General features: G+C 51.3%; 3 protein-coding genes across 3 annotated transcripts in view; all 3 read right to left on the minus strand.

Annotated features, from left to right (window-relative positions):
• Positions 1 to 683: 683 nt before the first annotated feature.
• On the minus strand, positions 684 to 5,626 carry LOC108639249 (glutamine-rich protein 2-like). Its single transcript, XM_018070260.2, has 12 exons — positions 5,173 to 5,626; positions 4,968 to 5,038; positions 4,690 to 4,819; positions 4,354 to 4,536; positions 3,959 to 4,084; positions 3,673 to 3,735; positions 3,158 to 3,322; positions 2,865 to 2,983; positions 2,120 to 2,185; positions 1,716 to 1,817; positions 1,215 to 1,314; positions 684 to 1,042 (listed from the first exon to the last, which is right to left on the minus strand). The coding sequence occupies exons 1-12, from the start codon at positions 5,614 to 5,616 to the stop codon at positions 935 to 937; spliced, it is 1,677 nt and encodes a 558-aa protein (XP_017925749.1). The 5' UTR covers positions 5,617 to 5,626; the 3' UTR covers positions 684 to 934.
• Positions 5,627 to 5,680: 54 nt separating this feature from the next.
• Positions 5,681 to 7,134, minus strand: LOC108639235. The gene is made up of 3 exons (XM_018070231.1): positions 6,587 to 7,134; positions 6,237 to 6,341; positions 5,681 to 5,992 (listed from the first exon to the last, which is right to left on the minus strand). Exons 1-3 carry the CDS (start codon positions 7,004 to 7,006, stop codon positions 5,681 to 5,683), a joined length of 837 nt encoding a protein of 278 aa, XP_017925720.1. The 5' UTR covers positions 7,007 to 7,134.
• Positions 7,135 to 8,510: 1,376 nt separating this feature from the next.
• SLC1A1 (solute carrier family 1 member 1) overlaps positions 8,511 to 12,340 on the minus strand; it is a 51,369-nt gene continuing 47,539 nt past the window's right edge. The window contains exon 12 of the mRNA XM_029959008.1: positions 8,511 to 10,653. Coding sequence (XP_029814868.1) covers positions 10,407 to 10,653 — 247 coding nt within the window. The 3' untranslated portion in view covers positions 8,511 to 10,406. The remainder of the gene's footprint in view (positions 10,654 to 12,340) is intronic.

The raw sequence follows: 12,340 nt of genomic DNA on the forward strand, positions 1-12,340 counted from the left end.
GCGCTGCTCGGGCTGCCACCCACCCCCAGCCCTGCCAAAGAGCAGTTCTGCTGCAGGGGCACCCTGAGCCTGCTGCACCAGCACCCACGTGTGGGGCAACCAGCACCCCAAGGACTCCACCTCTTGTCCCCCACATCCCATGGGTTGGGGGGTAGGCCCAGACCCTCCACCTGGCTCGGGGACATCCCCTGGCCCCACTCCTTCCCCTGCCTTCATTCTGGGGGTACACTCCTATTTCTCTCACACCACCCAGCCTGGGGGGTGCCCCCCATGCTCCCCTGGTCCTGCCACCACTGAACCTTTGCCATTCCCTGAGGTACCTGGCCAGCTTTGCGGTGGTGGCTCTGAGGCAGGAGGTGAGAGGGTAGTTTTGAAATCAATCTTGCTTAGAAAATTCAAAAAAACAATTGGTTAAACTTTTTATTAACTTTGAAAGAAATCCCTTTTCTTTGGGCAGCTGTCCCAGCCCTGGTGCTGGCTGTCCAGGTGCTTCATCTGGGGAACCTGGATTTGCAGCAAATGCCATGGTGCCCGGGGTCAGTGGCGGGGGTCAGAGGCTGGTCGGTGCTCTAGTAGGGTGGTAGGGACAGGGATGAGCCCCCCTGCAGCCCAGGGGCAGCCCTAGCTGGGGGTAGCTCTGCCAGCCCAGGACAGGACAGGCAGCAGGGGTACCTGCCTGGCCAGAGACCCTGCGGGACAGAGTGCTGGCCCCTGCTCTCCAGAAGATAGGCTGTTGTCCCACACTGGCCAGGGCCATCCCCACACTGGTCTCCAGCTCAAACACCCGCATCCACCAGTTCTCCCCATCTATCCTGTGTCCGCCCCTCCTCAGCCCACCTCAGACCACAGTTCCACCTGCTCAGCCATGCACACAGAGCCCTGCTCACCCACTGCTGGCAAACAGCTGGAACTCACTCCCCCCTTCCCCAGTGCCCTACAGGGCCATACCCAGCTTGTCCTGTGCCCTCACTGCCACTTTAGGCCTGTGCTCCTGTCTGTGATTGATGCAGCCATCTGTGCCCAGCAGCTCGGTCACACCAGGCTGGGAAGGAGAGAGTGGCTGGCTGCAATGTTGAGCCCAATTCAGCATCCCCAAGTAACCTTCCCCATGCAGCTTTCCCTGAGGAAACTGAGGCACGAATCCCCACAGATGCTCAGCATCTCCCTCCCAGCCTCGGTGCTCCCTGATGTATCCTTCCCTTTGCCATCCCTACCTTTTTGGAGAGCCACAGGGCATCCTTGAGCTGTGCATTGGATGTGTACTGGCCCCTGTCACTCTGCATCTTGAGGTGGGACCTGCCATTGGGCAGCTTCCTGGGGGCCAGGGTACAGGAATCATCAGTGCCCAGCTCTGTGGTACCCTGAGCTTCATCCCACAGTGCCCCAGTGGGGCATGTCCCTCCCGACTCCCCTACAACTGCTGCAGGAGACCCATGCCTGTCCCACTGTGCTGAATCAACCCCCCACCAAGCCTGAGGCCAGGCTGAGATCAGATACAACTGATGACATGTGGCACTAGTGCCACTGAGACCAGGGCTGGATGAGGCAGTGCAGCAGGAGCTCTAAAACCCTCGAGAACTGGGGCAAGGACAGCTGGCCCTCTGTGGCCCCGTTTGCTTCCCTGCCCCACCCAGGCCCCCTGACTCCCTCTACCTCCGCCAGGGTATGACTATCCTGCACCCCAGGGCTCAGGGATGGGTCCCCATGTGCCCTACCTGTAACCATGCTGTTGTGCTCGCTCCTCTGTGATGATGGTAGTGGGGTGTGCAGCGTGGCTGATGGGCATTGGCGGATAGAACGGGAGTGTGTCAATGTGCCTGGGGAAGACAAGAGCCATGGGTGGGTGATGGGGACAAATGAGCCATCTCAGCTTGGGACAGCACCCCAAAACCCATAGGCTTGTAGCGCACAGCATTCCCCTGCCTGCTGCTCTCAGGGAGAGGTTTCGGGAGGGGTTCCCATTCCCGGCTAACAGACAGGGCTGTGAAGGGGCCTCAGCAGAGTCAGATCCCAAGGCAGACACCCTAACCCCCATGCCTGACACTGGGCACTGTTGGCACCCGACCCCCCCGTCCCACCCCTGCAGCCCCCCGATACACCAGTGCTGGGTGCTACTCACGGGCCAGGCACCTGCATGTTGAGGTCCCGGTCGCAGGACAGGCACTTGTAAGGGACCAGCAGCTGCCTAAGGGGGGAAGGAGTTTGGTGAGCTCCTGGCAAGGCCGCAGTGCTGCCTGCACACTGGCAGCAGCAGGTGCTGGGCACAGGTGAGCTCACAGGCAGCAGCAGGTGCCAGGCATGTCGCTGCAAGGATTCACAGTGTTTGCATGGGGAACTGCAGGGTGTTGAGCCTAATTTCCCCCCACCGAAGAAAAAAGAGACAAGCAATGCTGGCACCTCTGAACTTTGTAGCTGCCCAGGGTAGGTAGGGAGGGATGTGAGAGGCAGCACACAGGTGCCCATGCTGCTATCTGAAGCCCAGTGTCACTGTCTTGTCAGGACTCATGACCTGCCCTGTGCCTGGCCAGGAGGGCGGGTTATGACCCAGCCCTGTGGTGCCATATGTTGTGCTCCTGCCTGCAAGAATGACCTGCTGTCCCCTATCCTTGCACCTCTGCACCCACATCCCAGTTTTGGTTTGGAGCGCTCCATTTTGCAGATGCCCCTCCTGGTACCTCCTTTGATGTGGCGAACATGCTACTGGTGGATGGAGAATGCAGAGTCATCATGCTTTGTCACCATCCCTGTGGTTCGCTGGCTATTCTTGTCCGATGCCAGGGTACCACATGGGCACTGGCTGGAATAGCTGGAGGAAACGAGGCCAGTGCTGTCCTCAAAGCGAACACCATGCCCATCGCACTCACTGTTTAATTCCTGCAGCATCATCTGCAGTGACTGACATCTCATCCTTGAGCTCCTTGATCATCCTTCCCCAGGTCTCCTCCAGCTGCTTCTGGAAAGGTCCCAGCTCTAGGCGATCCAGCTGTGGACAGATGCACATCCTCAGCCAGCTGCCCCAGGATGGAACGTGGAGCATCCTGCCTGAGGATCCCCCCTCAGGCAAAAGCCAAGATGGGGATCCTGAGAGGGATGCTGCTTTGGGCTTCAAAATCCCCAAGGAGCCAGTTTTGTGCAGTGGGGACAAGGCACCCTGTACCTTGGAGTCCAGTGCACCACGGAGCTGCTGGTGGACCTCCTGCCCGTGCTGCTCCTGGCTCAACACTCGTTTCAGCATCTCCCGCATCCTCTCCTCCAGACTCTCCATGCTTGCCTCAAATTGGGTGCAATTGACTTTGCTGCCCAGGGAGGCTTTATCCTCTTTCTACCAGGGAGGAAAGGCAGGACAGTGGTGGGGACAGGGCAGGGATTCAACAGGCAGGGCCAGTGTCCGCTGGGGACAGAGGTAAAACTGCTCCTGCAGGGACACTGTGCCCCTTTCAGGGATGCATGGCCTGCTCACCCCATCACCCCCGTGGGGTCGATCCCACCAGCTGAAGGGACCCAGGGAGAGAGAGGAGATAGAGGGACCTGGGAAGGGATCTGCAGCCAGTCTGGAAATACACCCTCCCCCCATACCAAAGCCAGTTTTGCCACTGAGTGCCCAAAGGACAAGGGGCATTTGTCATCCTGCCTGAGACTCCTTGGTTGGTGACAGGCCCCTCAAGACTGTACCAGCAGCAGCAGGTCCTCCTTGTCTGCTTTCTTCTCCAGACTCTCCAGGGACCGGAACAGAGCCTTCCAATACAGAAAGCATTCCATGACACTGCAGCAGGGATAAGAGCTACCTTTTGGCCAGCCAAGCATCCCATGCTCTTTGCTACCCAAAAACCTCTGGGAAAGGCCCTTTGAATCCACAGAGTGCTGCAAGCAGGTGGGCAGGGGATCAGATCTCTGGTGGTTCCCAGGCTAGGGTGTGCCTGGGGGATACTCCAACCCTGCAGGGGGTTCAGCCACCCACCTCAATATCTTTCTGCTGCTGGCGATGGTCATCCCGGAGGCTTCCTGTGACATAGCCAAGCTGCTCACAGTCCCCTTCCACCCGCACAACTGTGGCCTGGATGCTCTTCAGCAGCTCCTCATCCTGCTGCAGGGAGGAAGACGACAAGATGATGCCATGCCAGTGGTGTCTGGCTGCCCCACAGAGACAGATTTAGGGTACTCAGCCAGTGCCACAAGCCCTCAGTGCCAGCACAACATTTGTATCAAGGCTTTAGTTTCCTGCTGACTTCCATGCTGCTGACTTGTCCAAATCAGTTTGGGGGACAGCGAGGGGCTGCCCCACATTACAGTGAACGACCTGATACGAGGGTCCTGACACACCCTCCCAAACCCCCCATGCTGCCATTTGCCCACCTGGCTCTTCTGTGGCAGTGACCTCTGCTCCTGCTGTGGCACCAAGGAGTCCACCCGCTCACGGAGTATCTCATAGTCGTGTAGGAGCTTCTTCAGCACCTTGGTGTCTGAGCTCTGGTCAGGGCTTGCTGCCTTTGCCTGCTTCTGCTCTACACTCCCCACCATTGCCCTCAGCTCATCCAGCTGCAGGAAGGGGAGGTAGGATGGATGCAGCCAGCAGACCTGCATGCCATGGTGGCTCAATAGCCCCAGCCAGGCAGGGGATGCAGCCAGGAACCCCACAAGGAGCACCCTGTTGTTTGGGACAACAGTGGGAGTGCTCCTGCTGGACCTCACCTTCTCCTGAAGTTGGTTGGCTGTTACCAGCTGCTTCAGTGTGGCCTTGGTAATCTTCTGCTCCTCTCTCAGCTCCTTCTGCTCCTCTCTCAGCTCCTTCTGCTCCTGTTTAACCTCCTGCAGAGCAGGCCTGGCCAGTGAGATGAGTGCACAAGTAGGTTGAGTTTCCCCACGGCCATTTGGAGGGTGTCCCTCACCGCCCAAACCGGATACTCCTGGCCACCTTCCAGGCTCCCTTGCAGCCCCACAGGATACAAAGCCCTCTCCCATCCTCTTACTCCAGCTGGGAGATCTCGTCTCTGCCATCAGCCACATGTTGCTTTCCGAGGGCATCCTCCAGCTGCCTGATCTGGGAAGGGTGGTGTTGGCAGAGTCAGAGCACAGACCTTATGTTCTCCCAGCATGAGGGTCCTTTGTCTGCCTCCTCCCTGCCAACTCCCCCTGGCATCCCTGCAGCCCTCTCAGGGACTGCCACAGGCTCACCTTCTCCTTCTCGCCCTGCAGGTCACTGGCCAGGCCCTGCAGGTCACTGGCCAGGCCCTGCAGGGAGGTGACCTGGCCTTGGAGCTCACACAGGTCTCTGGTGATTCTCTCCACTGCTGGGTGACCTGCTTGGGATCCAGGCTGTGTCCCGGTGGTGCCACTTTGGGCACTGGGGGTCCCTGTCTGTATCCCTGGGGTGGTGCTCTGGGTATCAGGTCCTGACCCCAGGGTTTCCATGTCTGAAATGTGGGGCTTGGTAGAGGCAGACTGGTCATGGAGGGACAGTGGATGGCCAGCAGGATCGTGGAGGTTCTGCTGGAGTGGGATGAGAAGATAGGCAGCAGTCAGGACCCAGGAGCATCCACAATTGATCTTGTGCACAAGCCAGAGGGACCCTTGGCAGCTCTGGTTGCCCTGCACTGGTGCATCCTCACCTTCTCTCATTCCCAGCACCCATGTTCCCCTTTTTCAGGGCTGTTTAGTTCAAAGAGCCTCAAGATCCCTTTGGCTAAGGCAGGCAGTGACCTCTACCACTGTCCTGACCTGCAGGCAGAGTTGGGGGGCTCCTGGTGGATCCTTTCCTCTCTTCCCTCCTGATGCCCTTCATGCTGGGCAATACCCAGGGCCACAGGCCAGGGATGGCAGGGCAAGATGGTGAGGGGCAGGGAGGGTGTGGGGACCCAGCTCTCTCCCTCCTGCACTGGCAGCAGTTCACCTGGCCAAGAGCTTTCTGGATCATCTGGATGTCTTCTTCCATGTGGGACTGTGTGGCCTTCATTTCATCGACCTCTTTGCGGAGATCCTCGCAGAGATCTGTGGCCTAGGAGAGGGAGGTGGTGAGGTTGAGCCCCAGGAGAGGGTCCCTGGGTACCTGCAGGACCTTCATTCCTGCCATGTTCTCCATGTGGGGGGTAGCACAGGGTCTGGCCAAGCCTGGTAGCCAGGCACTGTGAGCAGCACTCATCTGGCAGGGCCAGATCCAGGGGTGCTGAACCTCTAGCACGTAGAGGCAAGGGCACTGGCTGCCGCCTCGGACCCACACCTTGCTGATGGTGGTAGCTCACCTGGCCAAGTGCCTCCTTGATCCTCTGGATTTCCTCTCCCATGCGGGACTGTGTGGCCTTCATCCCAGCCATATCCTCATAGAGATCCTGAGATAGAGCTGTGGCCTAGGAGAGACGGGTGGCAGGTGAGCCCCAGGCGAAAGCTCCCCGAGAGCTCCCGCCCCTGCCCTGGGGAGCTAATGGCACAGCCTGCGTCAGTAGAGACAGACTCTGCATGAAGAGGATCCAAAGCACCCAGAGAAGTGTTTCATCCCCAGCTCTTCCTCCCAAGAACCCCCTTTCCCACAGTGAAACCCCAAGTGCCGCTGTGAGCTTGGGCTTCAATAAAACTTTGGTATAAGTGCACAGACCTCAGAGGAGGATGGGGGTATCTTAAGAGGAGCACTCCGGGGGCTGGGAGGAGCCTCTGCATCAGAGATGCCACTCTCTTTGGCTTCAGTCTTCTCCATGTTGGTGGCCATGGAGGTGACTGGAGGGCCACTCTTGGTCCCCTGCAGCAGGTCCTTCCTAGACAGCTGCTCCCCTGGCTCCTGGGGCTGCTGCCCCATGTCCTGGGCTCTGGCCTCAGTCCTGCCCTCCTTCTGCAGGCCAGGGTGTGATCTGGCAGGCTGGGTCTCCTCCACAGCCGAGGGGAGCACATCTTGCATGCCCAGCAGCCTCAGGTGATCCAGCATGAGCTTCAGCAGTTTGCGGAGGGCCTCTAAGTTGACGTTTACCTCAGGTGTCCCGATGGCATCATCCAGCAGCTGCACCAGACTGACTGAGGCCATGGCTTGTGCCCTGCCCCAAAACACAGCACCTGTCCTGGGTGAATGGGAGCGTTTGTGCTCAGAGGGAACCCAGCAAGTTAGAAGTATGGGCAGCCAGCAGCCCCCTTCCTCCTTCTCCTCCTCCTCCTCTGCCTTTCTGAGCCCCAGCCACAGGCATGTGCCTGTGTTTGTGCTGTCTCTTGTTGCCAGGTAACACCTGGCCCTGGCAGCGGGTTGTAACAGAGCTATGGAATCATGGAACACATCGGATCGGAGGGGACTTTTAGAGATCATCGAGTCCTGTGCTTCCAGCCATGGTGGGTCAGGACCTCCTGGCTGTAGGGGTCTTCCCTGATCACCCCCTAGTTCTTCAGTCCCCCCACCTTCGGGGGGAGAACATGAGGTTAGGGACCCAAAAATTCCCTTGCTCCCCTTGCTGTTCATCCACATTCCATCTTGGGCTGGAGGGGACAGTGTTAGTCCAACCTCCTCCATCCCTTCAAGTGTTGCCCCACCTTGGGGTGCCCCTGTACAGCGCAGTTGAGGGCAGTGATGCAGCTACACAGAGTGCTGTGAGTCACCAATGGGTCAGGAACTGGGGGCTGAGCAGAGAGCATGCTCCTGGAACTCGAGGGGCTTCAGTATCAGGCACAGGGACACACCCACACGGACACACGGCCTGAGTTGGGGACCTCTGGACAGTCCCACAGTGCTGAGGAGACCAAGGCAGCTGGATGCGGGGGTGTCCGCTGGCTGCTCTTCCTTCTTTGGGCTCCTAGAGATGGGGGGCAGGTGGCACCCCAAAACCCCAAAGGAACCAGATGTATGGGGTGCCAACCACAACCAGGAGGGGACACAACTGTCTGGGCAGCTCCCCAAAGGGATCCAGATTTTGGGGTGCCCTTCACAACCCTGAGGGGACCCAGATGTTCAGATGGCCTCCCAGAACCAGGAGGGGGCCCAGATGTCTGCGTGTCCCCCCACAACTAGGAGGTGCACCTGCTGGTGCTTGTCTGATGGGAGACTGTCCACCACTCTCCAAAGCTTCCAGATCAGGACGCTATGGAGAAGAGGACACAATGCCCACGCACGGTGTTTCCACATATACAGAAGGTACATACTTGGAATACTGTGTCAAAAAGAGCATCCTTGGTCTTAACAGTATCTTCAGCATATGGTTTGGTCTCTTGGTGGTGAGTGGATGGCAAAACAGCACTGTCAACCTCTGCTTAGCTGAATTGATCCACATAAAAAACTAATAGATAAACAATCTCCTGCTTCGTGTGTATTTAATAGCATACTCCCAGTCCAGATTATATGTAGTTAAGAGGGCTTTCTTGCAATCTCAGCACTCTTCTCTTAAGGAGTTATTTTAGTGGTAGAAAAGTGTAATTCTTGCCAAAGTTACAGCTGAGTCACTAGTGAAGATAACATAAATCCTGAATTCAATAGGGTTTGGTTTTCTTTCTATAGCTAAAGGAACTCAATACTCTACAGTAAGGAGAGGATAGTAGGCTAAAACGAGTTAAGAGAGAAATTATTTATTTTTAACACATTAGGAACACTGTTCACAGTACGTCATTAACAGGGTGACTACATAATGAGGTGATCATAAAAGGGTGACTTAAAAAGCTAGTTAAAGACAAAGCGTAGACTATAGGCTAGTCATGGAAACTGGTAGGCTTTTTCCTCCCATATGCAAAGCTGCACAAATAAAGACTGTCTCATACTGTTTCTGCAAAGGTGAAAGATTGATTTACTTAATCGGTACATTTTCTTTATTTTGTATAAACATACCAATACTTAGATTAACATTTCCATACAATTTACGATGTTTAATTTAAATACAGTATTATGTCTCATTAATTTAAGGTGCAATTTATCAAAATCTACAGTAAATTATTTTTAGTTTAAATAATCAGTTCTCTTTGGCACGCTTCTGGTTTGTTTCAATACAAAAGTGTAGGACTGAATCGAGTATATAACACTGCAGGAACTTGGAGGGGTTTTTTTGTTAGCATATGAGTCAGATATTATGTTTACCACAAGCTTATTTACAAACAAAGAACTGTATATGAATTTCAGTTTACTTTATATATAAAATGGCTAACTACTTCAATGTGCAAGGCAAAAAAGAAAAAATTGTTACAGCAACTCCTCCCTTGAGAGAGTGGTTTTTGCACCATGGAAATCTTGTATAAAATGTTTTAGAAAATGGAGATTTCTTATGAGGAGGTTCTCGGTGCTTCTTATTCTATAGCAAGCCACCCGAGGACATGAATTTCTGGGTCCAGAAATGGTTCATAAGATACAGTTCATAAGGTATATCATATTGGCACTGTAGTAGTGTTGCAGCTATAAACTTGCATGTTCAACTCGCAAACTAAACGAAGGAGCCAAAAAAACCAACCGGTCTGGGTAAAAGGTTTAGTCAGAGCGGCTTCTTTCTAGAAAAACAGTCCGATTTCTATATATCTTGATAATATATCTGGTTTTATTCCAAGAAGGAAAGGTTTAGAATTTGCACTGTGCATTTTCATCTTCATGACCTATGCTTCTTTTGAGCTGACTATTATTTGGTTAGAATCAAAGGTGAACAACAGAAAACGTTCTTTTTTCTCTTTCTGATGGAAATGTACTAAGAGGCCATCCAAGTGGACCTAAATAGGTGAAATATCACTTTACAAAAGCTCTTCAAATGCCGGAAGAGCAAACTTGTAGCAACTTATTTCACATCTGAAGGCCAATCCCAGCAGTTGGCACTCACATGAAAGGCATGGGGAAACTTAGCTACATAAATACTAGAAATTCTTCCATGCCTAATTATTTCATAATTAAAGAAAACTAAACTCTGTTCACAGTAAAATGTACTTATTTCAAGGCCCTTCTGGTCTGTTTTTTCCTGAATCACGCAAGTAGTATCCCCTCAGCTGCAGAAATTAGCAATTTGGCAAATGATCAAGTTACAGGAGGTGTCAAGTACAGTGCGACCTGTTTAGAAGGCAAGGATGTTAAAAGGTATTTCATATAGGTGCTTTGTGATGTGGTAAGGTGTGAAATGTTGTGCTACTCCTGAGTAAAACACATTTGGCTGTCCCAGCTAAGATACCCACTTATGAGCATGCTGATTCCAAAGAGGCATTTCATAGCCTCAGCAAAAATGTATATTCTTAAAAAAAAAAAAAAAAGTATTGTACAACTGTCTTTTTCTTCAACCTATCAGCACGTACTAAGAGTGGTGAGTTCAAACTGTTGAGAGAGATGATGAGAAGGGGACAGAACTGGAAGGTTAATCAGAATCTGTGTAGTAAATCAAAAGCTAGTGAGACGTAATTCATTCTCAATTATCCTTTAACCTTTTTGAGATATTGCATATGGCCACGTACTTTAGTGCTCCTGTTTTACCTGAAAGCTACTGGCTTTAGAACTGAGATGTCTGTGTGAAGGATATGGTGTCAGACTTATCTATAGCAAAGCCTCCATTGATGTAAGATTTCTTGGTCTCTCTTCCATCATTATCAAGTATTGTTGTTTCCAAGGCAAAAGGATTGACTATGTTGACTTCAGAGGTGACATCCATCTGCTCCAGCTCCTTTTTAGAGAGCTTCTCCACTACCCCTGTACCAAAGGCATCTCCCAAGACATTCACCATTGTTCTGAATCGATCCCTATGGAATAAAAATGTCAGACAAACCATTCAGTATGTTACTTAGAAAATCCTTTTAGTAAAAGTAAGCCTACTCTAGCAAATGCAGCACTGTTTCCCTCCCACTGCAGATTTGGGGTAATTCTTCAATTAAAAGAAAAAAGTCTAGAACAAGAAACAGAATTTTGCCCACATGTATTTGAAGAAGCCTGGAGTCACTTTCATGACAAGTTGTGTATAGGTCATGCAAAAATGCAAGTCATATGACTTGTCTGTCTAGAGTAGAATTCCATTGCTGTGGCACACCCTTACAAAATGTTGCAAGGATCACCTCTCAGGCCCTGAAGTATGCTACGCAGGGCCTTTGTTTTCCTTTGTGATGAGAGACTGTGGGGTGCAGCAGAAGGAAGAGCCTACATTGTGCCTTTTGTGATTCTAACAGCCATGTCTTCAGCCACATCAGCACCTAGCCCAGCATCTTCAGTATTCTGACCCAAACCCTGGAAAGAGGAAAGGCTATCTTCTGCTAGCTTATCATTGTTAAAGGGCTGAAGTTTGCCACTACTAGCAAATAGTTTGCAAAATAATACATTTTAAGCAATAAGTACAAAAGGCGAAAGTGTTAAACAAGTCACTTAAAGGAATATGATAATTCTGCACTGTTGATTTTTCTCCAAACAGAAATGTCACTTGCAGGCCTTAAAAATCTGCCACTACTTGGCAGAGGAGCAACAAACCCCTTGCAATATAACAAAGTTTGAAAATTGGTGTGGAAGTATGGACAGTGAAAGGCCATTCTTCCCTGTTTTTCTTTTCAGCTACACAAAAGTGCAAAGGCTCTGTGGCAGAACAGGTTTCTCTGTCTATGCAGAGATGTTGAGGTTGACATATTCATAATATTTTGCAATACGTTGCCAAAACAACAGTGAAGTGAATTGGCACGTCTTATATATATTCTTCTTCTAGAACTGCTGAACTCTAGAGCTAAAAAAATTCCCACATTTTTTTCCATGTGGAATAAAAATATGTGGTGGGGAAAGGGAGAGAGGTAAAGAAAAATTCTGGTAGAATCAGTCTGACAAGTGAGACAAATCAACAGAACTGGAAGCTCATCTATTATAATACTTGTAATCAATTAATTTTTCTATTCTTCATTTAACATGTGGAAGAACTCCTCAAGCCTAGGCAATAAAACTTAGGTAAGTTCATAATTAACTGCTGGATTGTTAATGAGCCACTACTATCAAATAGTTTGCAAAATAATACATTTTAGGCAGTAAGTACAAAAGGCGAAAGTGTTAATAATCTACGTGGCATCACGATGTGCATTCCATCCCCTGAGGTGCAAAATGCACTAGCAATGATCCCTGGTACAAAAAATTAATCTTTAATTTGCTTTACGCAGCAAGAAACCTTAGTCTGAAAAATGCCTCAGTTCCAACCAGAAACATCTTGAATTATTTGTATGCTTCATGGTGGAACAGGTAGTTTCCATGATTCATACTGAGCCTAAGAATCACATAAACTGTGGACTTTGAAAGTGGAGGCAAGATCATAAAGTTATGATTGCTATGAGAAAATGGGAATTACTGTTCTCTTTCTCTCTCTCACTCCCACAAAAGAAATAGAGGGCTTCAAATAAAATTATTAGGATGTAGAATATGTCTCTGCACAACACTTTATTAGGATTTGGAATTCCACAGGAATTA

The sequence above is a fragment of the Manacus vitellinus genome, unplaced genomic scaffold (genome assembly GCF_001715985.3).
Source record: "Manacus vitellinus isolate BGI_N305 unplaced genomic scaffold, ASM171598v3 scaffold_18_pilon, whole genome shotgun sequence".
Classification (NCBI taxonomy): domain Eukaryota; kingdom Metazoa; phylum Chordata; class Aves; order Passeriformes; family Pipridae; genus Manacus; species Manacus vitellinus.

Coding starts and splice junctions, on each gene's coding strand:
- LOC108639235 (XM_018070231.1), bottom strand. CDS start 7,006: ATGGCCTCAGTCAGTCTGGTGCAGCTGCTGGATGATGCCATCGGGACA. Junction 6,342..6,586: donor TACCCCCATCCTCCTCTGAG/GTCTGTGCACTT, acceptor CGTCTCTCCTAG/GCCACAGCTCTATCTCAGGA. Junction 5,993..6,236: donor TCAAGGAGGCACTTGGCCAG/GTGAGCTACCAC, acceptor TCCCTCTCCTAG/GCCACAGATCTCTGCGAGGA.
- LOC108639249 (XM_018070260.2), bottom strand. CDS start 5,616: ATGAGAGAAGGTGAGGATGCACCAGTGCAGGGCAACCAGAGCTGCCAA. Junction 4,085..4,353: donor CACTGCCACAGAAGAGCCAG/GTGGGCAAATGG, acceptor TCCTCCCTGCAG/CAGGATGAGGAGCTGCTGAA. Junction 3,736..3,958: donor AGCAGCAGAAAGATATTGAG/GTGGGTGGCTGA, acceptor CTGTATTGGAAG/GCTCTGTTCCGGTCCCTGGA.